Source organism: Melanerpes formicivorus, unplaced genomic scaffold (genome assembly GCF_026170545.1).
Source record: "Melanerpes formicivorus ecotype bairdi unplaced genomic scaffold, bMelFor1.0.p_v2 SCAF_1, whole genome shotgun sequence".
NCBI lineage: Eukaryota > Metazoa > Chordata > Aves > Piciformes > Picidae > Melanerpes > Melanerpes formicivorus.
The window spans coordinates 30,388,240-30,415,158 of record NW_027142353.1 but is presented as its reverse complement, the minus strand read 5'-3'; the positions used below and the strand labels follow the sequence as shown (position 1 = coordinate 30,415,158).

The following is a 26,919-nucleotide window of genomic DNA, read 5'->3' as shown; positions in this document are numbered from 1 at the left end:
AATTGCCATACGGCAGCTTTAACTGGGAACACTTAGTGATTTGATATTTGTGTTTCACAATACTGCAAGATTCACAGGCAAAAGTACCCTATTTTGTCTATGCTTTTCCCCTCCTGTCCTTCTGGTAATTTTTTCAGCAAGGGAGAATCAGGGAGCAACACCACTAAAAGCAGAGCTATCAGCTTGTGCTCACCAGTGCTGAGTAATGCAACAGGGCTGCCTTGTGCTCTCTCACAGGTAAGGTCATTCATCACAAGCTAATGTAACTTTATGAAGTTTTGGCAGTCTTACCAGACACTTGAGAAGGATTTGTCTTTTTCTCCAAGTCTTTATCTTTGTTTCTGGATTCAGGAGAGCAAATAGCTGTGTCCTGCTTCTCCTTGTTTGCAGGAGTATTTGAAAGTGCTGTGTTTTGCAAGGCTGGCTTTTTAGGCAATGGAGGTTTGCTACTGAGCTGTTTAGAGGACTTTGCTTTGGGTTTGATCTTTTCATTTAAAGAATCACCAATATTTGTATCATCTGTTTTTTTGGTCTGTGCCTCATCTCCTCTTAGAAAGGAATTCAACCCCTTATTTTCTAAATTAAACTCTGCACTGTATCTTTTAATTCCTTTTGATTCTGGTGATGAGTTCTCTCTAAATTTCAACGACAGTGAGGTGGATCTAAGTTTCACTTGAAAAGGACTTCTATATTCACAGCTTGGCTGATTCTGAGATACCTCTGAAGAATTGCTTGGTGCCAGCCCCACATCAATAGATGGCAAAACGCAGCTAACTGAAATGTCTCTAGGCTGGCCTGTGTTCTCAGAGTTGGACTCTGGCAGCAATGCCTGGTTTTTGTTGGTACTTCTTTCCTCCTCCAGATCTGGTCCCTTCTGCAAATCTTCTTTACACTTCTCATTTCTCAAGGAGACCTGTACTTTGGACAGAAAGAATCCAGTATTTAAAGTACTTTCCAACTCTGATCTTTCTGGGAAGTGTACGCTTCTGGTCCTTGGTCTCTCCCTTGCAGAGGAGACAGAAAACTTTCTTGAGGCACTGAGTTCATTGGCTGCTTTTTCAGCTTTCTCCTCCAAAAGTTCCTCCTTGTGTCCCACTGACCGACTGTTCTCCTTACCAGAAGGAGCTGTCTCTTGTGCAGTCTTTGTTTTCTCTAGAGAGCAGGAAGCAGATGATTCCATCCATGTCGAGGAAGCAGGATGTGAAACATGGAATGATTCTGTGGGCTGTAAAGAACCTATGGAAAAGTGCTTGCTAGACTCTGAGAGCAGAGCAACCTCTTTCATTGCTTCTTTATTACAGGGCATTTCCACAGGTATCTGGTCAACCTGCTGTATATTTTCTTCTGACCCTTCCAAACAAATAATATTCTTACTCACAGAAATATCTTCTTCAGGTGGTATTTTATTTACTGAACACACAGAAGGAAGCTCCTTGGTCTCTTGATTTAAAATATTGATTGACACATTTCTCACATCCCCAGACAACAGAATTGGTGTTTCTGAGGAGTGTTCTTGCTTTTGTACTTCACTCTCTGGACTGGAGTAGGAAGAAGTTGCAGAGTCTTTGCCTTCTAACAGCACTAAGCACTCAGACTTCACACACACTGTTTCCAGTGTCGGTTGGGAGCCCTCTCGTTTATTCTCTCGTAGCACGGCTTCCTGTACAACAGCAGACTCAGAAGCAGGATGAGTCATTGCTGATCTCAAAGCAGGGGGAAGGTCCTCAGGCATTCTGAGCTTTGACCAGGAAGCCACATCCTGTGCTGCAACTGTGTTGCATGGCAGTTCTTGACTGCTGGGTTTGAATACAGCATCTGGCAAGTCTGTGTGCATCTCCTTTTCAACATCCTCTTCTTCTTCTGGGGTACAGCTCAAATCAGTCAGAGATTCTGATTGGGTCCTCTGCAAGAAAGAAATTCAGGAGCTCCATCACCATGTACAGATTTACTTTTTTTCTTATTCATCACTGCATTTAAAATAAGATCTTAGAAAGCAAGGCCATACTTGCCTCCAACTATGAACTATTTTCTTAATCTACATACTGGATGTTTTTTTTATCTAAGCAGATTGACAACCAATATAAAAGTAATCAGTGATGCTCCCTTCTGCACAACTAGTGCTTTCATGCCTTTGTTGATGAGAAGTTCTTCAAAACAATGGTCATTGGAGTGTCCTTGGCACTTGATTCCCCAAAGCATACTGGATATGTTGTGTTGTTCTTGGGCAAAAAGCAGTACTTGAAGGAGAAAAATCTGTCCCTTTGTATTTTGCTACTGCATACTAGCATTGAAAATAAAACCACTCATTCTTGCAAGAAGGAAGGATACATAGAAAGAGGAGCAAAAATGTAACAAGTCCACCCTGTTAGTGCATTCCCTACCAGCTGAGTATCTACCCCCATATGGCAGTCTTCTGTCTAATCTTACTGCCATACAGCTTTACAGCCTTGCCTCCTTTCTGTAAAGGTCTTTTTCTTTCAAAAGTTAGACTATTTGATAAAAGTTTATAAAGGCATGTTAGTTATTTGTGAGATCTTGTGGTTAAGCTTCAGGTAAGGACTGGCTAAATACAAAGGATTAATTGAAAGAACATTATTAAGCTGCTGAATATGCCTTTTCATGTGGTGCCTATATTAGCTCACTGATTTACTGCAGCTTGTTGGGTAAATATGTATTTTGGATGTGGGCCCTAATTCTAAGAACACAAAACATGCATTCTGAAGATACTTCTAGGGTTCTTCCAAATTCTTGTTTTGCAAATGCAATTGCAAAGACAGAGCTGGAATGCCACCTGCATTCACAGTCCATGTACACCGAAACATAAAAGCAGAAGACATCAGTTAGGCAGAAACAGGGTGCACAGACACCAAAAGATTAGATTTATACAGATTTATATTATCAGAATATGTGAGCACTCTCCATGGAAAACCAGGAGATCTGGGTCATCTGGCAGTTTATAGGCAGATTGGACAAGGCAATTTTTTCTCAGTAACAATGTTACAATGGAAGGCAAGGTTTGATCAGTGAGTTACTGCTTTACGTGCTTTTCTAAACAAATGGCCTCACCATTTATAAGCACTCAAAGTGGTGCTTATTGAGTTTAAAAATGACTCACAGATTTTGGAAAAAACAGAATAAGAGCTAAGTAATATTTAAAGACAGGGGAATAATATTCCTGGCGTTAAGCAAGCTGATTTATTGGCTTTAATTTATTCAAAACCTTGAAAGAAACAACAAGCAATAAAGTGCAAATACTGTAGTAAGAGCTGCAAACTTCAGGTCTAGAAAAAGGAAGAAGAATTAAGCTATGCCCTTCACAAGATATGACGCAGATATGACAAAATAAGATCCGTGGTGTTTTTAAAAAAAATTCTTTCATCTTTTTAAATAGCATACACTTTTTAATACTATGAAACTTTTTTTTTTTTTTAAGTTTCTGTAGTGCACATAAAGGGTTTACAAGTTTGGGGGCAGAACAGTCTTAATGTACGCAATTTGTCTCCAACTAGTCACAACTTATTCCTTCCGTAGTGTTTGAAAACATAAATCTGACTATATGTGGAAAGTTAGAACAGCTCCTCTATCAATAGTCTCTCAAAGACTCAGGATATTATAGGAACCTTCAGAGATGGAAAGCTATAAGAGCTGATCACAATACTTTCAAAAGTATTTTATTTTTAAAGTAAGTAATGAAAAGGTCAGCCCCAACTTATGCATCACAAATAAGATAATAAATTGTGCTGCAGATAAATATAAGAAAAAATTGCTTGTCTCAAGAGTTAACAAGTAATCTCATAATATTTAATCTGTTCCTTGTGTCTACTCCAGATGTATAGTCCCATCAAATAATGGATACTAAAGCCCAGTGAAGTATGCATGCCCATACACAGCTTAGATAGCTGAGTCTGAAATACACAATCCAGTGAAAACTCCCTGGTTTTATGTCAAAGGTGACACTTTAGTTTCACAAGTACCTGAGAAAATCTTCTCATTTTACTGGACCTCTGGTTCCGGGGTTTTATTAAAAGCTTGTGTTTAGCAGCAGAATTATCCAAGCAAGAGGAAAACTCAGGTGGAGTGTCAAAATCGGCTGTGGGTGAGATGGTACTGTCAGATATATCAGGAGCTTCAGTTTTAGCATTTCCATGCTTAGGGAACAGCTGACTGTCTGGAGAGCGAGATCTAGAAGAAGAACTCAATGTAACCTGAAAAAAAATTTCCAAATAGAGAATTGAACAAAGAAACAAAGATATGAAAATAATTACACCAATAAGGGGCCATCTTTATTGTCATTTTAAGGTCACCTCTTTTTGACATCTCTTTAAAATACATTGTGTTTCCTAATGCTGCATGTGGAGTACTGGTGTTAAGCAATTCTCCGTTTTCAACTGCTCCATTATGCTATACTGTACAGAAGGAAGGAACAAGTCACATTTAACTAGATCCAAAGCACACAAATATATGGCCAGCAAGTTTTAGAAGACAGATCTCTGAAGAGTACTTGGTTACAGAACCTGTAGGAGGTTTGTCCTCTAACATCTGTGTCTAGCTTCCTACCCACAGATATGCTGGGCTGGAGAATCTCTAGATTTCCATACATCATAAGGTCTCTTCCAAGTCTACTAAAGACAAAAGAATCTCCTAAACACAAAAGAATGAAACATCAGTGTCAGCAACACTTGAATCAGCTTGTGTTTCCTCCTTATGTATTTATATCTGCAAAACACCTAGAGAGTTTACCTGAAATGTAAAACTTCATTTGTAGACAGTTCTAGGGAAGTAACCAACAGGACAATTCCTACTAGAGGCCAATAACCCATCCAGAAACAACTTCTGAAGGCTCCAAAGGGTGCAGTACTTTCTGGAATACAGCTTGCCTGTGTCCTTTACCACAAACTACCCTATTCCCAGGGCTGAGGAATAATGAAGACTGAAATATTTAGGAAAATTGACTCTGAAAACTGTTCTGCCTTTCTCTTGGATTCAGCTTTAACAAACAGGTAAGACATTATTGCCAAACTAATTGTCAAGGCATTAACATGACCTCTGACAACTTGTGACAGCAGTCCCTTTGTAGGCTTGAAATTCCAGTTTATTTCCCTTTCTTCTGCAGGTTTTCTTGTTCTTCTTTTCTCCTTCTCCCATCTTTCTCCAGAAGTGCTATCTTCCAGAGATGTGAGTGCTCCACAGGAGAAGGGGGGAGCAGTATAGTATATTGCTTTATTTAGGGAGAGAATGAGCATCTGCTAGTAGAATTCTGCACTGTGCACTGCAGCCAGAAGATGCTCTAGAGTGTAGTGAGTGCCCACTACATCTTTCTCAATGGCCAGGGGAAAACTCCCATTGATTTTAGTGGAAGCTGGACCCGCAGCTTCTGATATTGTTTTCTACTTAAGAAAAAAAGGCAGCTCGGCCATGCTGAATAATGGATGCTGTCATTAATTTTCATTCTACAATATCTGGAGTCTAGTAGTCAAACATGATTAATGTACAACAAACAATACGTGGCTGCATTATACATTAGTACCTAACAGTGAATACATTGACATCTTAGCTCCGTGATAAAGGCACAGCACATGTTCCTGATCAAGGCATGTCATTATTTGCCTGCCTTTCTTTTGGCTTCAACTTTTCCTTGAGAACTTTGCATGTCTTCTTGTTGGCAGTGCTCAGTGTTGGCCATTATGCTGGAAAATCCAGAATCTGGTTTGTTACTTAAATTTCATCAGCCTGAGTGAATGCCAGTTCTGAGTCAGCTGCACAAACTGCCTGTCCCAAAAAGTGCGGCTCTGGAGAAGCCCACTGGAGGAGAGGATGGCCAGCTCTCCAACTCTCATATGAACACGCCACAGTTGTCCTTCAGCTGGTTGCACCAGGTGGCAGAAGGTGACGGGCCACGAGGGAATCCCATCTGTGACCGTTTGAGGCTGTGCCTTTAAGAAAGAGACAGTGCTGGGACACTATGGCTGAATGTTTTGGAATATTATCGAAAACAATCAGATATTCTAAACTAATTTCATTGGTGGATTGATAGAATGCAGTTTTAAGTTTAGGTGCAGTTGGAACTTTCCTCATTTTGCTCCTTTCCTTCTCCCTTTCCAGCTCGTCTGCTTCTGGGCTCCCTGCCAGAGTGACCCTGAACAGATAAGCAACTATGGCCTACTAACAGTCTGCTTTAATTAATAACTGCTCTTTTTCTCTCTTTCTAACCCTCTTTGAGGAAAAAGGGGAGAGAAGGAGGGTACAGGGGGGAACCCTCCTCCAGAGGAAGGAATTTCATTCCTGTATTATTGTTTTACTTTGCTGTATATTTCTGTATATATGTTGTAAATACTGTAAATTGTGTACATATCCTGCATTTTCCAAAATTGCTTGTAATATAGCATTTTCCCTTTGCTTTTCTGGCTGGCTAGCTGTGGTTTTTTTCTTCCTCTTTGTGGGGGAGAGGAGGCTAAGCCTTTTCTGTCCAACCCACCACATTTCTTTTTGGCGCCCAACGTGGGGCACGAACCCACAACCTTGAGATTAAGAGTCTCATGCTCTACTGACTGAGCCACAGTGGACTACCATAGATGAGGGAATTAAGTGCTTGAGAGAATTTGCTGTTAGAGAGATACTCTATGGTGAACATGAAACTCTGAATCCTGATGACATTCCTGTAGGAACTGGTCTTGCTAAAAAGCTCATCAAACTTGCTCCTCCTAATTATGCAACTATTCTGGCAAGCAGAATTGTGGCAAGAAATTATGGTGGAGCTCTTCCTACGGTTGGCCAATTCACTGATCAAATGAGACAACTGGAGGATAGCATGACACGTGTTTCTTTGGTTTCAGCCACTGAAACTCTGTCTGGGAAAATTGAGAATTGCATGAAAGAGCTGAAGGATTCCATATACCAATTGGCACAAAAGGACAAGTCCAATTACTCCTCCAGGATTTGAACCCATGACCTCAACACTCATAGTTCCACACCCTACCAACTGAGCCACTGAAGCTATCTGTTGCCCACTGCCGGATTCAAACACCCAGATCAGGCAGCCATGATCCACTTCTCCCTTCTTCAATCCAAGAAAGCTTCTGGGACACAGCCAGGTGATAACTGGTGCCCAAAATCTCAGGGCTGCATTTTGCAAAACTTCTCAGCCCCATGAGCTGCTCTCCTCTGACTTCCAGAAGCAGGGCTAATCTCTCTGAAATGCCATGTAGTAGACTGTGATTTGGGAGGAAAGCCTTCAGATGGGGGTACTTTCTGGCTGCACTCCTGAAATGGGACTGGGATTAAGAGAGCTCTGAGCTAAATGATGGGGCATGTGGGAAAAGCTGAGCAATTGCCTGGTCACCACCAATCTTAGGAGTCAACCAAGTGAGTCAGAGAGTGATGTTAATGGAACAACAGAGAAACAAATCCTCCTTTAGCAAACATGCATCTGGACTAGACCAATTTACAATGAACCTACACCACTTTTTCAAGAAATATATTATTCATGTTTTCTGTTGTTTTTGATTTAAAAATATTAAAGCTTCACTGCACATAAACATTTTTTCAAACAGCTTTATGTGGAATCTAACAAGCGTGATCAGAAATCTTTCCTGAGCACTGCTGAAGCCAGTTGTGAAATTCAGTCAAACACTCAGCTCAGGACCAATTTCCCTTGTTTCCTTTATATGATTCCCTTCCACCTTTCTTCCTATTGCCAGAAAAAAGCTTTTCTCTTTACCTCTGTCTTGTTTCCACCATGACTCCAGACATGGACAACTAAAAGGAGCTCCTCAGAGGCTTTCCAAAGCACCCTTTAATCAGCCAGAATGGCTGGCGGCTGATTGAAGAAAGCCATCTAATTGCCTGTACACAGTCCTGAAACATCACTTCAGCAAAATTCACAGCTACCATCATCAGGGAGACACATTCTGTATCAGTGTAACCTTGTACTTGAAGTTCCTCAAAGAGCTTCCTCCTTTATCCTATGCATGTAACCCAAGCAGCCTTTACTGGTCTTGTTTGGAGACTAAAACATGTCTGTAAATTTTGCTGAAGTATAGGAGTTATTCTAGAAGGCTCGGTTATTATAAATGGGACATTACTTAATTGTCACAATTACATTGATAAATAATCATAACTTTTATGTTAGAAGGATAGTCATTAAAAAAGCATGGCAAGAAGACAGGCATGCGATTACCTACCTACAAGGTTGTTTTTGCAGCAGATGGCAACAAGGTTATATTTATATCTTTATATAAAATACTATTATACATAATTGCTTGGCCCTTAATACATATGGCAGAAGTTACCTCTTCTTCTTCTTCACTGCCTGTTCCAGCTAAACTCAAAGAGCTAAAGTGCTTGTGAGAATCAGAGAACTGTGGGATGGAATGAGGAAGAGGTTCAGTAAAAGATGACAAACAAGGTGGATATACTTGCAGAAACCATCTACACAAAGTGCACATAGAAACTAACAATATGTATTTCTCTCTAGTCTTAAGGATTAGCAAGGACACTGTAAACATAAAGTGTAAGACATGCAGATAAAGAATTAAATATAACAAAACTATAATTTAAAAAGAAAAAACAAAACTATTTTGCATTACTTTATTTTTATTTTTTTCAATGGCAGCCTAGAGAAACATTAAAGATGAGAGCTCTCAGTGCATTCCAGGGGGAATACAGATTTTTCTGCTTTTTTTGTGCCTGGCGACTCTCTGTAGTCCCTAAAAAACCCACAGTATCCCCATGCACACAGACAAACACATCCTCTCCATCCTAGTTCTGTATTTTCTAGTGCAATTTTAACAGGAACAGAGATTCTAAGCAGCTGTTTACGCAGAGAGGTAGCACTTTTCCATTTTGAGTAAGGTGTTTCCAAATTGTTCAGAGATAAAGTAGTGATACATACAGCAAACTAAATAATTTATTCTGCCTTCCACATATACATAAGTCATTAAATGCTTATTTTTGTCAACAGTAGGACTACTCACTTTTGCTGCTGTGCCTGAATTTAGGTTTCCATGGAGTAAAGATGTTTCTGGAGGGCTCCTGGGTAATCCATCATCCTCAGAACTGGTACCAGCATCCTCTGTTCGCTTTGCATGAAATCCAAATGGAGGTGGAGGTCCCAATTTCATGGTAGGCTGGAGTTTCAGCTTCAGCATGGCATAAAATACATTAGCATGTGATAGTGATGGAGGTTTCCCCAGTACATTTATTAGCTCAGGCCAATGAGCTACCTTTATTTTAACTTCACAACTGGGTGATGCAGAGCTCAGGACATCTCACTTTAGACATTTTCATAGGCAGCCAAACAACTCTACATTTTGCAACTCTTATTTAAGGAGATCCAAGATATAATACTGCTAACAAATGCTATATTCAATGTGAGCTGCAGACAGATCTTATTTACTACTTGAATGTTCAACTACAAGAAAAATCATGATTGGAAAGATACTTCAGTGTTTGCATTTGGAAAAAACCTATGTCATGTATATTACCTGTAAAGCTCTAATCCGATCGGAAATGTTTTCTTGAGAAAACACTCTTACTGGCCTTGCAGGCTCTTGCCCAGTCTCAGGAATGAAAATGCTGTCATGTGACAAAGCTCTGCTTCCCATAATGGCTTTATGCATCCTAGAATAATATATCAAATTAGTGAAAACATACAGACTCTTTTGCCAGTCTTAACTCAAATGGCCTTTTGACCATAGAGTGAGAGAGAGATGTGTGCAGCATACATCACACACAAGTTCCAGATTTCTCCATAAATACAACACAGTTATTCAGGCTAATCTAGGTAACAGCTTTAAGAAAACGAAACAACAATTTGCAGATCCTGTTATCTGTCATATTAACAGACTGAATCAAAGTTAAAGGCAGATTAACTCCAACAACTGAGTTATACATTATGGAAAAGTGACTGCCCCTTGGCTGGCAGTAGGCAGCTGGGTGGCCTAACAGTGCTGCAGGCAAGTCCAGGTGCAAAATAAAGGGAGTTCATGTAAACGAGGCCGTACCTGAGATGGCCTAACTTCTTGGAATGTAAGAATGTGTCCTGCAAATGACTTATTACCACAGGAAGAATAAGTAGTTTTTACAATTTAAGCATGGTACATTAAATGTTTCTCTGACATATGAGTCATTAGCAAAAATATTTGGGCAACATAGTTCTCAGAATCATTTGCATAAATCCTTATAAAATGCTTACAAGATCCTGTGGTCTGTATCAAGATCATAGAATGGCTTAGATTGGAAGATCCTTGGGATTTTCTCTTATGAGCCTGGGTGAGCACTCATGAGCATTTTTCATGGGCTAGTGAGAGGAAGTGGAAGATTCTTTGTGGATAGTTTCTTTCATATTATGTTTCCTACTTTTGATGCATGTGGTATGTAACGTCTTTTGAAAACATTACATGTGGCACATGAACACCTTGTTTCCTCATCAAATTGTACAGGCAACCTACAGACAGACAATTACCTGCTAGGAAATCTCTTGTGCTCATTTTCCTCAGCTAAGCTCACAGCTTAATGGAGCATGAACCAGAAATGCATGCAGACAGCATTTCTTCTAGGACTCATTTCTTCTACATTTTTGAAATAAGCCAACTATGAAATGGCAAACCAGAGCACAGAACACAGAAATGGCTGGGTTTATGTAACTATCAAGTTAATTGAGCAAGTATTCTAGAAGAAAAAAAAAAAAAAAAAAGAAAAAAGAAAGATAAGAAAAAGAGAACTGTGTATTTTTGGGTCTTAGATACTGTCATAGGGACAGTCAGGAACATAAACAAACATGGCAGAACATTTTCCATGCAACGGCTGCTATAAATGTATTTAAAACAATAGCAGGAAGAAGTTGATCTGTATTCCTGCTACAGAAGGAAGGAAAGCCCACTGCTTCTGCTTAATGCATTAAAGAGATTAGAAGAACAATTTATCTAAGTGATAATGTGATCTCTGCAAGGCATCCAAGGTCAGACAGATCTATAGCAATTTGCAAAGTGCATGCCAGTCAGGGCTGCAATGGCTCTATGCACAGACATTGCACAGATTGCAGCGGCAGCCAGGTCAGCAGTGCTGCTGCATGTGCACATCCAGCACAGCACGCTAACTTTGCTTGCTCTTTCTAGCAGATGCATACCTCCCAGTTGCAAAGTGAAGATACCCAAGATGTCTCCTTAGATTATGAGTGCTCAAATTAATTTTTCTTTCCTTTCAAGGAATTTCCTGGTCTTTGTCTGTCTAAACAAATATTAAGATACAGTGACATAACAACCCTACTGCTAACAGCACAGGAACATGACCAAAGATCATACCCACTCAGACATGACCTTGTTGAGTCGAGAATGAGGGCAAGAAAAAGTGACCATTGTTGTTGAATAACAGTACTACACAGCCCAACGTTAGATTTGATGCTGCCAGCCCAGAACTCCTGTGGCTCCAAGCTGGCCAATGCCACAAAAGAACAACAAAAGATTATTTTGGTTGTTTGGCGCTGCCTGGTGGCCATGATCTATAATGTCGTGTTACACGGCTGGAGGCGGGGCGTTGCATATCCTGGCCACAGCAACAGCTCCGAGAGGCACAATATCTACTAATGCCAGGGCTGGCTTTTTAGGCAGCTAAGGAGTTTTTCAGTTCCTTTCTTGATCCAGGAAAACATATGAACTTTACATTTGGTTTCTCTGGATTAACTTTCAGTAGTGGTTAGCATTTGTGGCAATGCCTGAACAAAGACAGGATTTTCAGAAGCAGACAGATACGCTGCGTGGGATCCATCTGGTCTAACTTCAAAAGTTAAACCACAGGTATGAGCTGGTCACCCCTAGCTCCCATTTACATTCAGTGGAAAGAAATAGACACTTCTAGAGCCTAGTTTCTCTGAACCTCAGACATCTACACAAGAATGATACACGCTTTCTTGGTAATGCTGAGTTCTTTGCTGATTATAAAAGGCAGCTGGTGACTCAGTCAGATGCAGATATTTGTCTGTTGGTCAGATGAGTCCCATGTAGACAGAGGAAACACAGGCTTCACAGATTCTGGTTCCTGCTGATTTCCATTGCTGTCATCCCCATATCCTTTCCTTGCTTTCAAAACCTGGTGTAAATAGATGGACATCTAAATTTCCTTAACAATCCCTAGCAGTCACATCTTAAGGGCATAAGACAATGCTGGTAAGACATAAGCTGAGTACCTAATTCATTTTTTAATATGGGCATTACATCCTTTTGAAATGATAACCCAATGCTTTTTTTATGATTAAATGAAAGCTGGTTTAGTTATTATTTCTTCCTGTACCCCATCTAATTCCATTGCTATTTGTTTTGTATCAGCCATTTTAATTTGTACTTTCCTGAAAAAGGCAACTGTTTGAGAATGCAGCATTCTGAACAAGATCAGGCAGCAATTTTGGGATGTCTTTTATCTAGAAATGTTGCAAGAGTTCTGTATGTATTTACCAGCCAGTGTACAAAGACTTACTCAAGCTCATCTTCAGAGTCATAATTAATGTGCATGTTGTGAGAGGCTGCGACATCACTTGTTGACTGGCATAGCTTCAGACTGCTGCTCCCAGACGATGATGTCTCTTTCCTTTTCTTTTTGCCAAAAAACTTTTTGAAAGATTTGAACTTCGATTTTTTCTTTCCTAAGAGAAGAACCATAAAGAACATCCAGCCAACAGCATGCACAAGTTTTTTGAGCAATAATTATTCCTTTAATATTTCTGCATAAGTGGATTTTTTTCCCTGAAAAAAAGTCTGTTCTGGCATTGAGGTCTTTTAAGATGGCACTGATAGCATGAAATGTCTACTATTTTGGAGAATGGATTGCAATGTTTATGATACACAAGAAACAACCTATGGTGTAGAATCTTCCCTGGTAGAGTTTCTACTTGCCTCTTGAGATAATCAGACTATGAAGTAAAACTTTTGTATTAATTGTCTGGGATACAGAGAATAAATTACAACTTAGAAATGCAATGCCTTTTTTCAGCAAGCTAAACACCAATGATAAAGACAATGTTACCAAAACCTATTTAAATGTAGACAAGACTTACACAGGTGGAATGTGCAGTGTTGGGAGACTAATGCTTTTAAAATGTCAGTTTTATAATACATCTCAGAATATTGTGGGGGCTAATTGTGAGATCACAAAGTTTTTAACTAGAGATCAAGCAATAATCTTAAAAAGCAATCCTAGTCTGCTCAGTGAGGAAAGATCTGAATTAGCATAGGTTGCAGGGTCTACGAAGGAAACTACTTAAGATGGAATCAGCATTTTTCACAAGGCATCCCAACAACTGGTGCCTGTCCCATTAAGTTGGTGTGACAGTACTGCGAGGCATCCTTGTCAGCATTTCACTTATTGTTGGATCTTTTTGGGTAAGAAAGTTAATGTGGTCAAACTATGCTGCAAAAATCTTATTTCAAGGCTCTGAAAATGTCAAAAATATAGCAGCTCTTGGAGACGGGAGGCAGAAAGGAAGAATGCATTCTCTAAACAGATTCACTTTGGTGATAGAGCTAAAGCATTCAACCTCAAAAAGTCACAGCACTCTTCATTCACTGGGGAAGGGAGCAATTCTACCTGAATTGTCCTCTCCATCTCCTTCAGTCTCTCCCATCTTAGGTTCCATTATCCTTGAGGAACTCATGTGACAGTCACTAAAGGAGGTAGAAAAAAGCATTAATCATATCAACAAAATTAAAACACTTCACTATATATGTGTATACATATATACAGGAAAGTTACTAAAAGTATACAATATATTATGCATATAAATACATAACTTACAAATGTCTGAATATATGTGCTATATCTACATGTAAACATACAGAAAATTTGAAAATATCTCATGGAATGAAGCTTATTAGGCTAAAGTCTAATAAATGCCAGAGAATGTTTCTACTTTCATAAGAAAATAGTACATTATGGTTTAGTTCACCAACTAGTCTCTGCTGACTGTAAATAAGTGTCTTATGAGATTTCAAATGCTTCTAAAAGAAGCCTTTGACTCTCCCTCTCTGCATTTATTCAGGACCACAGTCAAAATATCTTTGTGATAATTACACTATTTGGGTAATATGTACTAATAACATTAGTAAAGAATAGCATGTATTTTTCCTTTATAAAAAATTTAAAGTATTCTACAGATTCTAATTTTTCTTCTTTTTTAAGCAACTGATGGAAAGGTAATAACTCTTTTTATTCCTTTGTTTGTACAGACAATAGCGGTAAGCTCCACCGGGAACACACCGAGACCAGGAGCCTCGGAAAAGCACGAACTGCTGCCTGTTCAACCTGAGGGACCCGCGCGGAATCTCTACACTCGTTACGATTGGCTCTTGCCGTTTCTCCACGTGCTCAGGATCGTTTGGGCTCCCTGCATGCCGCAGCAGTTTAAAAGCCCGCGGCAGCTCGCGGGCGCTTCCGTTTCAGCCCACTGCTTCTCACTCAGAAGCGCACACCGCCACACTTTTTCTAAAACTTTCTCCAGTAGGTCCCGTGGGCAGGACTGGCCATGGTGGTAACTCGCCGCAATGACTCCTTTAAAAAGTCAGTCTCGACTCAGACTGAGGGGGAATATAAGCAGGTAGGTAGGTGTCATAAGCAAGAGGTAGGTGTCCAGGCATCTAGCTGCAGACGGTGCTGGAGCCTGGCACTTGAGATGCAAGGTAGTGGAGACAGCTCCTGCATTAGGTGTGTGCAGATCGACTGTCTGCTTAGCCTGCTGGCCAGACTGAAGGACGAGGTTACTAGACTTAGAGATGTAAGCAATTGTAGAAGGGTGCCGAACCTGAGTAACCAGGCTCTGCAGGCCCCCACAGCAGAGGCTGGTTATCCAAAAAGCAGAGGGGAATGGACGCAGGCTCCTCTCAAAAGACGCAAGGTTAAACCTCCTTGCCCCCCCCCAACCCCCCCACTGCCCTTGGAAAACAAGTACGGGGCATTGGAGGTTGAGGGTGAAGTGATTCTGATATCGGAGGACACACCATCTGGGGTTTTCCCTGTGGCAAAACAGCCTAAGGTTAAACAGCCTAAGGTTAAACAGCCTTCCCCCAGCATCAGGACTTGCTCCCTTAAAAAAAAGACGAGGGTAATTGTTATTGGCGATTCCCTCCTGAGGGGAACAGAGGGCCCCATATGTCGGCCAGACCCTACTCACAGGGAGGTTTGTTGCCTTCCAGGAGCTAGGGTTGGAGATGTTACCAGAAGACTGCCTGGTATGGTGCAGCCCTCTGACTATTATCGCTTGACAGTTATGCAGTTAGGGAATGATGATGTTGCAACCAGAACTCCCAGGGCTATCAAAGATGACTTCAGGGCCCTGGGAGACCTGGTTGAGGGGTCAGGGGCACCAATAATTTTTTCATCTATACCCTTAGTTGCAGGAGGGAATACCATAAGGAACAGGTCAGCAGCTGCAGTCAACAAGTGGCTTAGAGGCTGGTGCAGGCAAAAGAATTTTGGGTTTTTCGATCTTGAAAAACTTTCTACTGCACCAGGCCAGCTGGCAACAGATGGAGTACATCTGTCCCAGAGGAGGGGTAAGATCAGAGTGTACAAGAATGGCCTATCCCTCAGAGAGAAAAAGATTCTAGGAAGGGAATTGGCAGGTCTCATAGATAGGGCTTTAAACTAGTTCCGAAAGGGGAAGGGGCTGAAACTAGTCCCCCCAGGCAGGAGTCTGGGGGTGATAAGCCAGAGCCAGAGGTGAAACCAGCAGCCCAGATGAAGTGCATGTACACTAATGCACAAAGCATGGGCAACAAACAAGAGGAGCTGGAAGCCTTGTTACAGCAGGAAAGTTATCATGTAGTTGCCGTCACAGAGACGTGGTGGGACGACTCGAATGACTGGAGCACTGCAATTGATGGCTACAGGCTCTTCAGGAGAGACAGGCAAGGGAGAAGGGGTGGAGGGGTAGCCCTTTACATCAGGAAGGCACTAGATGCCATTGAGCTGGAGATCAGGGACCATCAGGTTGAGTGCCTGTGGGTGAGAATTAGAGAGAAGGCCACCAGGGCTGACATCCTGGTTGGAGTCTGTTATAGACCACCCAACCAGGAGGAAGATGTTGATGAAGCATTCTATAGGCAGCTTAAGGCTGTCTCAAGATCGCCTGCCCTTATTCTCATGGGTGACTTCAACCTGCCTGATATCTGCTGGGATACCAATCCAGTAGAGAAGAGGCAGTCTAGGAGGTTCTTAGAGTGCATGGAGGACAGCTTCTTATCCCAGGTGCTGCGTGAGCCTACCAGGGGCAAGGCTATGCTTGACCTCCCCTTCACCAATAGGGAAGGGCTTGTGGGTGATGTGGTGGTTGGAGGGTGCTTAGGGGCCAGTGACCACGAGATAATTGAATTCTCAGTATTTGGTCAAGCTAAGAGGGGTAGCAAGAAGACATCCACTCTGTATTTCCGGAGGGTGGACTTCAGGCTACTCAAGGAACTAATTCAGAGGGTTCCTTGGGATAAAGCCCTTAAAAACAAAGGGGTCCAGGAGAGCTGGACCTACTTCAAGGAAGAATTGTTGAAGGCGCAGGGACAGGCTGTGCCAATGTGCCGGAAGATGAGCCGCCGGGGCAGACGGCCAGCCTGGATGGTTAATGAACTTTTAATAGAACTAAGGATAAAAAAGAGAGGGTGTATCATCTTTGGAAGAAAGGTGAGGCAACCCATGAAAAATTTAAGGATGTTGCTAGGTCTTGTAGGAAGAAAATTAGGGAGGCAAAAGCGCATTTGGAGCTTAGTCTGGCCTCTGCTGTGAAGGACAACAAAAAGTCCTTCTATAAATACATTAATAGCAAGAGGAAGGGCAGAGACAACCTCCACTCCTTGGTGGACACGGAGGGGAACGTTGTAACAAAGGATGAGGAAAAGGCAGAGATACTTAAGACCTTCTTTGCCTCAATTTTTACTAGCAGGACAGAATGTCTTCCAGACAGCTGGCCTCCAGAGCTGGCAGAAGGAGCCAGGGAGCAGCATAGTTTTCCTCTGTTCCAGAATGGGGTAGTTGGTGATCTGCTCAGCCGCTTGGATCCCCACAAGTCCATGGGACCAGATGGGACCCATCCTAGGGTGCTGAGAGAGCGGTCAGAGGAGCTGGCCAAGCCGCTCTCAATCATTTTTCAGCAGTCCTGGCTCACTGGAGATGTCCCAGAGGACTGGAAGCTGGCCAACATGGTGCCCATCCACAAGAAGGGCCGGTTGGATGAGCCAGGGAATTATAGGCCTGTCAGCCTGACCTCAGTGCCAGGCAAGATCATGGAACAGGTCATCTTGAGTGCAATCACACAGCACTTACAGGACGGCCAATGGATCAGGCCCAGCCAGCATGGATTTAGGAAGGACAGGTCCTGCCTCACCAACCTGATCTCCTTCTATGATCAGGTGACCCACCTGGTGGATGTGGGGAAGGCTGTGGATGTAGACTACCTGGACTTCAGCAAGGCCTTTGACACTGTCCCCCATAGCAAACTCCTGGCCAAGCTGTCAGCCCATGGCTTGGACAGCAGCACTCTGAGCTGGGTTAGGAACTGGCTGGATGGCCGAGCCCAGAGAGTGGTGGTGAATGGTGCCACATCCAGCTGGCAACCAGTCAGTAGTGGTGTGCCCCAAGGATCAGTGCTAGGCCCCATGCTCTTTAATATCTATATCGATAATTTGGATGAGGGCATTGAGTCAATCATCAGTAAGTTTGCAGATGACAACAAGCTGGGGCAGGAGTTGATCTGTTAGAGGGTAGAGAGGCTCTGCAGAGAGACTTCGACAGGCTGGACAGATGGGCAGAATCCCACAGCATGAGATTTAACGCATCCAAGTGCTGGGTTCTGCACATCGGCCACAACAACCCCATGCAGAGCTACAGGCTGGGGTCAGAGTGGCTGGAGAGCAGCCAGGCAGAGAAGGACCTGGGGGTACTGGTCAATAATAGGCTGAACGTGAGCCTGCAGGATGCCCAGGCGGCCAAGAAGGCCAATGGCATCCTAGCCTGCATCAGGAACAGTGTGGCCAGCAGGAGCAGGGAGGTCATTCTGCCCCTGTACGCTGCACTGGTTAGGCCACACCCCGAGTCCTCTGTCCAGTTCTGGGCCCCTCAGTTTAGGAAGGATGTTGAGTTGCTGGAACGAGTCCAGCGAAGGGCAACAAAGTTGGTGAGGGGCTTGGAACACAAGCCCTATGAGGAGAGGCTGAGGGAGCTGGGGCTGCTTAGCCTGGAGAAGAGGAGACTCAGGGGTGACGTTATTGCTCTCAACAACTACCTGAAGTGGGGTTGTAGACAGGCAGAGGTTGGTCTTTTCTCCCAGGCAGCCAGCACCAGAACAAGAGGACACAGTCTCAAGCAGAGCCAGAGGAGGTTTAGACTGGATGTTAGGAAGAAATTCTTCATAGAGAGTGAGATTGCCCACTGGAATGGGCTGCCTGGGGAGGTGGTGGAGTCACCATCACTGGAGGTGTTCAGGAGAAGACTTGACAGGGTGCTTGGTTGCATGGTTTACTTGATTAGGTGGTGTTGGATGATAGGTTGGACACGATCTTGAAGATCTCTTCCAACCTGGTCTATTCTATTCTATTCTATTCTATTCTATTCTATTCTATTCTATTCTATCCTATGCTATCCTATCCTATCCTATCCTATCCTATGGACAGCAGAGGCAGATGGCAGCAACAGAGAGGACTGGAAGAAGTTGCGAAATGCTTTGTGGGCACTGCATTGGTGGCCAAGTTTTCAGAAATACACTTGAAAGTCAACAGATCCATTTTCAGTAAACCTTGATTTTAAGCAAATACAGAAGCTGAGACTTAGCCATTTGCTTGAATATTTTGCTGAGCGGTAGTTTCCACTGGAGCAATATCCCAACACAGTGCTAAGAGATACTGAGCCTAACTGAACATTAAAGAGCTGCCAGAGATCCCTCTGCACCACTCAGCAAAGAGGAGGACACTGTCTGGCTTAGTGTGTCACCAAACCTAGGCATAGGCAATCATATTCATTCATACCTTAAAATTTATGATGACATTTTTATTGACATTGGGGAAAGTTGTTTTTCTTTTTAAACTTGTCCTTTTCTGAATGCTGTTAGAGAAACTATATATAAAGAGAAAATATATAAATTTGGAGACTTGTTCTGTCTATATCTCTTTTTTTTTTTTTTTTTTTCCCAGCCATATAACCTATTTTAACAATATCTTTAGACAGGTTTTCAATCTTTCAAGCTTTTTCTTCAATGTCTGTAATAAACCCTCTGGTATTAATACATTTGTTACAGGAAAGATTAATTAAAAATATGACATTTAGGAGAAACAAAAAAACTGGGGCCGAAGTTTACCCTCAGTATGACTGTAACTGCTTGTCACTTCCCTGACATAAACAGAGACTGATTATTCTGGAGCTAAATTGTCTCTTCTGCAAAGTCTTGCTTAAAAACTGTTATAGATGACTTCAGGTAAAAGTTTCTGATCACAGTTTTTTTGGCAATAAAAGACCATAAAAAGGCAATAAAAGGCAATTAAAAGCAAGCAAAGCAACTGGCTGGGCATGCGAGGGTACCAAACTTCACCCCCACAGCACTTTTACAATAGCTTCCTGTATCTTATATAGCTACATCATCTACATAAACGAACTTATGCTAAATAGAAGTCAGGCATATGATAATGAGTCTTCAGAAGAGGTGATCAAATCCCTGCTTCCATGCACTGTGCACTCTGTGTGGTAAGGGGCAAAGTATCCACTTGCATGCATGCTCAGTCGTCCAGGCTTCTTTATCTAAAGAAAACAAATTCTCAGTTCTTCTCCTCAGCCTTGGTGTCTCCAATTAGCCAAACACACAGTCTCTGTTTAAGTCTGCCCTCAAAACAGGCTCTTGCAAGCTCCTGACCCCCAATCCCAGTGCACTCTGAATTCCATACCTCTAACACAAATCACAGAATCACCAGTATGTTAATAACAAAAACTGTGATGGCCTACAAGTTTAACGGCTGTGCAACAAAATGCTGACAAAATCCAGCAGCTTTGAATCAGAACCCACTGTGACAGGTGGTATTCAGTGTGCACTTATGCTTGGATCTGGAAAGCTCAGCTGCAGAGCAGGGCTGCTGAACTTTCTCATTTCCAGTTTCCTTAATGATTTACTGAAGTCCGCCACTAAATTAAATCATCCTGAAGACTCAGCAGGATCTGTATCCTAGAGGAGCAGCTTGCATCACTTCCTCTCCCTTATTAGCAAGGGCATGGTATACCACACTTCTGGCAGTCATACTCTTTTCTTCTTTTTTTTTTTTTTTTTTTTTTTTTCCCATTGCATTTCATGTGTGGTTCTTTTCACAGTGGAATACTAGAGAAACCCAGTTTATCAGTTTATTTTGAGATTTTGTAAGCCAAAAAAGTCTGACAATAAATTGCCAAACATTACCCAAGCTTGTAACAGTATTTTTTTCTATATTACATTTTTCCCAGAAGAGACTTCTTCCACTTTCCTTCTTCCTTCCCATGCCCTTTCTAGATGATCTAAGATAGAAGAAATACAGTTGAGACTATATGAGTGCACAGAATAGAGAGGGAATATGGTAACACAATGGGTGTTTATTTCCCTTCCTATCCCTCCTAAATGCCAGTTCATTCAAAAGTATGTGTCCAAAAAATAACAGCTGAACTGAACAACAACTATCTATATCTTTTATACCTGTACTGTAAGAATATTTTATTTCTTGAAGGCAAAAATATCATAAAGAATTAAAGTTATTTAAAGCTAAAATTCTGACTGGTATTACATAGCTTTGTGAATTTGAGAAAGAAAATGCAGGGATTACCGAGATATAAAGAAAACCCAAATATTCAGAAAGATTCCTCTAGCTAATGTCTGAACTGAAAGCATCCTAAACACCAGGGATGAAGATTGAAGCAGCTCTTCCTCATCTACCCCCTCTCTGAGGGCTCAGATCTGAAATGAAGGCAACATCCATGAGCTCTGCATCCCGTCCTCCTGGCACATGGACCACAGAAAATGGCCAGCTTGAAGTTTCTAGAGGGAGCATGCCCAGGGTGTCTGCCATCATACTCTGACAGAAGCAGACACCTCAGCAGAGCTTTCACACCTCTGGGGATGCTCCAGTTCTCCAGGAAGTGCATTACCAAGAGCACCATTTGGGCACAGGTCCAGGATGCCATGCCTTGGCATAGCACACCTCCAAAAGCATGTTGTGTCACCTGCCTCCCAAGCAAAGGTTTATCCCTGTAGCTAGGGAAGGCTATGTGCTAAAGATACTGCACAATGGGGTGCGGTAGAAAGAAGTGTAGGACAATGGGGTAATGAGCATGTGATGAGGAGGTACTCATAAAGCAAAAGAAACACTGCTGTTTAGCACACCTCTCTGCTCAGACCTTCAGCTATTAACATCATCCCCCTTTCAAATGCTTTCAGTGCTCCCAAGCGATAACACTTGAGACTAGCCACAACTAAATCTCACACAACATGCCCAGTTATAAAATCCTTTGCAGAAGTCATCCATCATCTTTGAGCTTACTAAAACAAACTTCTCTTTATCTCCCTGTGGTACCATGGACAGCCCCTTCCACAACAGGAGATCTAGGAAACACAGTTAAGTGCTCCTCCTGAGCACAGCACATATGAGCCCAGATATTAGGAGTGTCCACAAGGGATATATAGGTCTCCGGGAATCCAATTAGTCTGTATAAACACATCCAAAAAGTTCACATAATGGGACAGGAGAATTTGGTAACAACTGCAATACCATTTCCAAAGACATGCACCAGACCATTCTTTATGTCAAAGGTGTACAGATTTCACTTTTTATACAGCCTTCAATTTTTAAATTGAATGAGAAAATGTGTTTGAGAGCATGCTCACATACACACAGCTGTCCTGTCAACTTTATCCAGAGTCCCAGCACTGACTAAAGGGGCACCCTGCCTTTCTATCATGTCAGCACCTACACAAGATCTGTACATATTCTAGCTGCTTCCCCATCCTTTTTGAATTATTAAAAATAATGCACCCAGGGAAGACATATTTTCTGAGAGAACTGCACTGTTTACTGCTGTCCATCATCTTCAAAAGGTGTGGCATTTTCACACATGGTTTGCTGTCTAAGACATGCAGTTAATTATCCATCTTCATCAGCCTCACACTGAACGTCATACACCTTCCCCACCTTTTCTTATCTGCATTATTAGAATAGAATAGAATTAACCAGGTTGGAAAAGACCTTTGAGATCATCGAGTCCAACCTATCACCTAACACTATCTAATTAAACCATAGCACCAAGCACCCCATCCAGTCTCTTCCTAAACACTTCCAGTGATGGTGACTCCACCACCTCCCTGGGCAGTCCATTGCAATGGCAAATCACGGTTTCCATGAAGAATTTCATCCTAACATCCAGCCTAAACTTCCCCTGGTGCTGCTTGAGACTGTGTCCTCTTGTTCTGGTGCTAGTTGCTGGGAGAAGAGACCAACCCTAAACTGAGGGGCCCAGAACTGGACAGAGGACTCAAGGTGTGGCCTAACCAGTGCAGTATACAGGGGCAGAATCACCTCCCTGCTCCTCCTGGCCACACTGTTCCTGATGCAGGCCAGGATGCCTTTGGCCTTCTTGGCCACCTGGGCATCCTGCAGGCTCACGTTCAGCCTATTATTGACCAGCACCCCCAGGTCCCTCTCTACCTGGCCGCTCTCCAGCCACTATGACCGCAGCCTGTAGCATTGCATGGGGTTGTTGTGGCCAATGTGCAGAACCCAGCACTTGGATGTGTTCAATCTCATGCCGTTGGATTCTGCCCATCTGTCCAGCCTGTCGAGGGCCCTCTGCAGAGCCTCTCTACCCTCCAGCAGATAAACTCCTGCCCCCAGAATGGTGTTGTCCGCAAATTTACTGATGATGGACTCAATGCCCTCATCTTTAACATCAATAAAGATATTAAAGAGCACAGGGCCCAGCACTGATCCCTGGGGGACACCACTACTGACTGGCCGCCAGCTGGATGTGGCACCATTCACCACCACTCTCTGGGCTTGGCCCTCCAGCCAGTTCCTAACCCAATGCAGTGTGCTCCCATCCAAGCCATGGGCTGACAGCTTGGCCAGGAGTTTGCTGTGGGGGACAGTGTCAAAAGCCTAGCTGAGGTCCAGGTAGTCTACATCCACAGGCCTCCCCACATCCACCAGGCGGGTTACCTCATAGAAGGAGATCAGGTTGGTGAGGCAGGACCTGCCCTTCCTAAATCCATGCATGTTGAGATCCCAGCAGATGTTCCAGATCCTCACCAGCCCTTCTATAGCAGCCTTGCCAACAGTACATTGCTTTCTCTATTACAAACATAAGACCTTTCCATGGGATGGGGAGGAAGGAAATGCTTCCCTACCTGCTTTTTTTCCCCAAAAAAAATAATAGAACTTACTTTCCCTTTTGCTTCTGACAGAACTGAGAAACACTCCATAAAGAAAATAAGCTTTTCTCCCAAGCAGTTTTTGAAAGAGTGATATTTTTGCTTTTAAAGAAGTGCATTTCAGCAGATTACAAATGTTAAAAGGTCAGAAGGCAGCACTGGGATTTCCCAGTCTGATGTCCTGGATCACTCAAGGAGTAGGCTGTTCACCAGAAGCATCAGGGAAACTCTGCTCTCTTGATAGAGCTCAGTAACTTGATGGTATACACCTTGTCAAAGATCGTATTTTGTTCACAGGAAAAGCCTTAAATCACATGCTTTCTTTAAACAAAAACACCCAACAACAAATAAAACCAAATAATCTTAGAAAATAATTAAAAGCTGGGGGGGGGGGGGAACATGGGACAACAAGAGTTTTCAATAGCAAAAGAATAAAGCAAACTCATGTGAAACGCCTTACTCCTATGCAATAACCCTTTCTTATTTTCAGTACTCTCTCTTTAGTTTTTTTATGTGTGATTTAATAGAGAGGCCAGGAGATCTATTCTGCCAACATGAAAAGCATTATTATTAAAAGACCTGCTAGAGTAGTAACATCACACTGGCTCTCCGTACTCAGCAGACGGGTAATAAAAGCATAGCTGTTTAACACAAAGACACAAGACCTCCCCCCGGTCAGCTTCCTACCAGAGATACTCTGTATACTAAGGAGCACAAATAGTTCAACATACTACCAGAGTTTCAAGCTTGTATCAGCCACCTTTACTTACAGAAGCTGTGAGAGACTAAAAGTTTGTCTCTCTTGGTGTGACTCAACAAAGATAAAATCACTTGCTGCTTACCCAGACACTAGCTGATATGTGTTGGGCAGAGCCACTGGAATGACTCTTGGAAGGTGCAAAGATAACATTGCTTGCTGGGCCACAGCTGGCCTGACAACAATGGACCGAGGCCACCTTTGGGAATATGCATGAGACAAGATAATCTCCACCCATCAAGTACCCTGGGAAGGGAGAATGGTGAGACAAGGGATTCACCACCTGTTTCCTGATGTGTAATGAGTGTGGGGGCATGTTGATGGAGATGGGGGAGGCAGAGGCCCCCCCCCCCCCATCCAGACCCTTGCCAAAACACACAGAAATGCACAGAAAGATTTCCAGGGGAACGATACCTGGACATTTACCTAAGGATGAGTTCCTGGCCCCTGAATTCCTGAGAGACAATACTTGGACACATACCTAAGGACTAAAAACTGTATAAAAGACTTGAGCAACTACTGGCTCAGTAGAAGAAAAATGTGGGGGACTGTGTCCCCCGGACTGGATGATTAAGAGAAGAAAAGCGTGGGAGAAAAACGGAGATGAAGGAAAACACAGGAGACGGACCATGGTGCTGAGAAGAAAAAGCCCGGGACAATGCTGCTCCGGAGAAAAGAGGCCGTGGACCCTGGAAGAAGCAGACTGAACCCTCTCTCCGTGTCCTAAGTTCCGCCTGCTGCAACTCATGGAGCTGAAGAGGCTGCCCAGAGGACCACATTTCTTCTCCAGCTCCGGACCGAGACAGAAGCACAGTCTGTATTTTGAGCTTAAATAACATCAAGTGTTCACATAGAACACTTTGGCTAATAATGTTCTCAGGAACTTAATCCTTTCTTGTACAACAGGGAGTTAACATCAGTCAGAGTCAAGGGTCAGGAAAGTATTAAAAATTCACTGTGCCTCTCCTTGAAAAGCAATAGAAAAGAAAATAAAATGTCTTGCTTTACTTAGAACAAAATTGCATTTGATTCTACATGTTGCAACTGCAATTATTCTTGAATTCAGCACTGGGAAGATTCCTGAAGCTATTTCACAAAAATAATTACACAAGGCCTTTTGGTATTCAGAATGAGTAGCATTATCCAGATTGCTATAAGGTCTCTCTGCCTTTAAATTCAAGGAAACGCAACAGGGCTTTCATTGATCCTCCTTTGCCTTTTGGAATCATGAATACAATAAATTTTCCATATGCCTATGTACATACATGCACTTACTTTGTGGCAAACAAAGAATAAGCCACACTTGGAACCACAGCAAGCTCTGAGGAACAGTGCACTTACACCCGCCACCCCATCAATTAGCCTTATGTAAGCATGTTCTTGTACAGTGCAGAGGTTAACAGCAGTTTGAGATGCAGAAGTGTTTAGCACTATCCAGAATGATATCCTTATTCAGCTTTCTTTGCTACTTGAAGAAAACTCAGTGGGATGAGTTAACCTGACAATGAAGGCAAATGCTAACATCAGAGCTAAATGTGGCCCAAGTTTCATACCTTCTGAATCCATCTATACTGCACAGAATATTTACTCTCAGCTCTATAATGTGTGGTGTACACAACACTGTCATTTCAACACTTTTATTAAGTTTCTTTAAAAGTTAATGATAAATCTTTTCACATGTCAGGTCCATCTGAACACAGAATATAGCTATGTCCCAGGCCTCCAAATATTTTGTCATTAGTGTGATGAAAAATACAGTCCAGTCTTGCCAAACACAAGTAATGAGGAAAATGCATGAAATAAAGAGACTAGGCTGGGCTTTACTGGGTTCCTTGGTCATTCCTATACTGGAAGGATGAAACTATCATTGTGAAAACTATGCAAAACAGTTTTAATACTGGATATTTAACATAGATGAGGGGAAAAAGAAAGAAGGAAAGAAAGAAAGTAGGGAATGCAAAGAGAGTGAATTAAATATTCTTAAGTGAAGGCCGAGCCCCTCCAGACAGAGATATACCAGCCTACCAGCTGAGACTAGCCAGAACATAAGCAGCTCATAGGATGTGCCATCAGGGGCCCTCAGCCCTCACCATTCCCTCAACTTCACCTTGTTTCAGCCCACACAGCTGTGCAGAATTGGCTGCAGTCATTTGCTAACCTGGAGTCACCTCGGATGCAGGGATAACAAGAAGCCATGTCTCCAGCCCAAGGACCGGTTCACCCTCCTGGGTCATCCTAGCACGAAGGAGCAGTGAGGATCGAGTGAGATCCAAATGGAGCCATGAGAGGATAGAAGGAGGCAGTGGGGAAGTGGAGCATCCTCCTCTGTATTCCCCTTGCAGGGCTCTGACTGCAGACTCAGAGGTCAGTTTCTCCCCCAGCATCCACACAGATCATCCAAGATGTACAGCTACTGTCAGCGCAATCTCAATCCTCTGAAATTTCCCCAGGGAACAGTGCTCACATGCTTCAACAATAACTGCTACCTTGTAAACACATTCCACATTCCTGTTGCATTAAACCCCACAGGTGAAATGCAAAGCTGAAAGACCTCTTGTCTAACTGTTGTATGAGGCTCACTCTGAAGTAGTACATGTGGAGCACCAAAATATTGTGGTGGTTTGAGCCTTAACTGGGATTTAAGAGCTGAGATAGAGGCAAGGCTGAGAATCCCTCCCCCGCTCCCCGCTCCTCTTTCCCAGTAAAGAGGAAAAGAAAGGGAAGGAGCAAATCCACCAAGAAATAATTTGGAGTTGGCTTGGAA

At 42.7% G+C, this 26,919-nt stretch overlaps 1 protein-coding gene across 2 annotated transcripts in view; it reads right to left on the bottom strand.

Annotated features, from left to right (window-relative positions):
• CRACDL (CRACD like) overlaps window positions 1-26,919 on the bottom strand; it is an 84,633-nt gene that overhangs the window by 27,321 nt on the left and 30,393 nt on the right. For both annotated transcript variants that reach the window (XM_068138748.1, XM_068138739.1), the window contains exons 2-7: window positions 13,576-13,652; window positions 12,469-12,634; window positions 9,483-9,618; window positions 8,973-9,137; window positions 3,975-4,205; window positions 292-1,903 (exon numbers count right to left, since the gene is read on the bottom strand). In XM_068138748.1, the coding sequence (XP_067994849.1) occupies window positions 292-1,903; window positions 3,975-4,205; window positions 8,973-9,137; window positions 9,483-9,618; window positions 12,469-12,634; window positions 13,576-13,642 (2,377 nt within the window). In that variant the 5' untranslated portion in view covers window positions 13,643-13,652. The remainder of the gene's footprint in view (window positions 1-291; window positions 1,904-3,974; window positions 4,206-8,972; window positions 9,138-9,482; window positions 9,619-12,468; window positions 12,635-13,575; window positions 13,653-26,919) is intronic.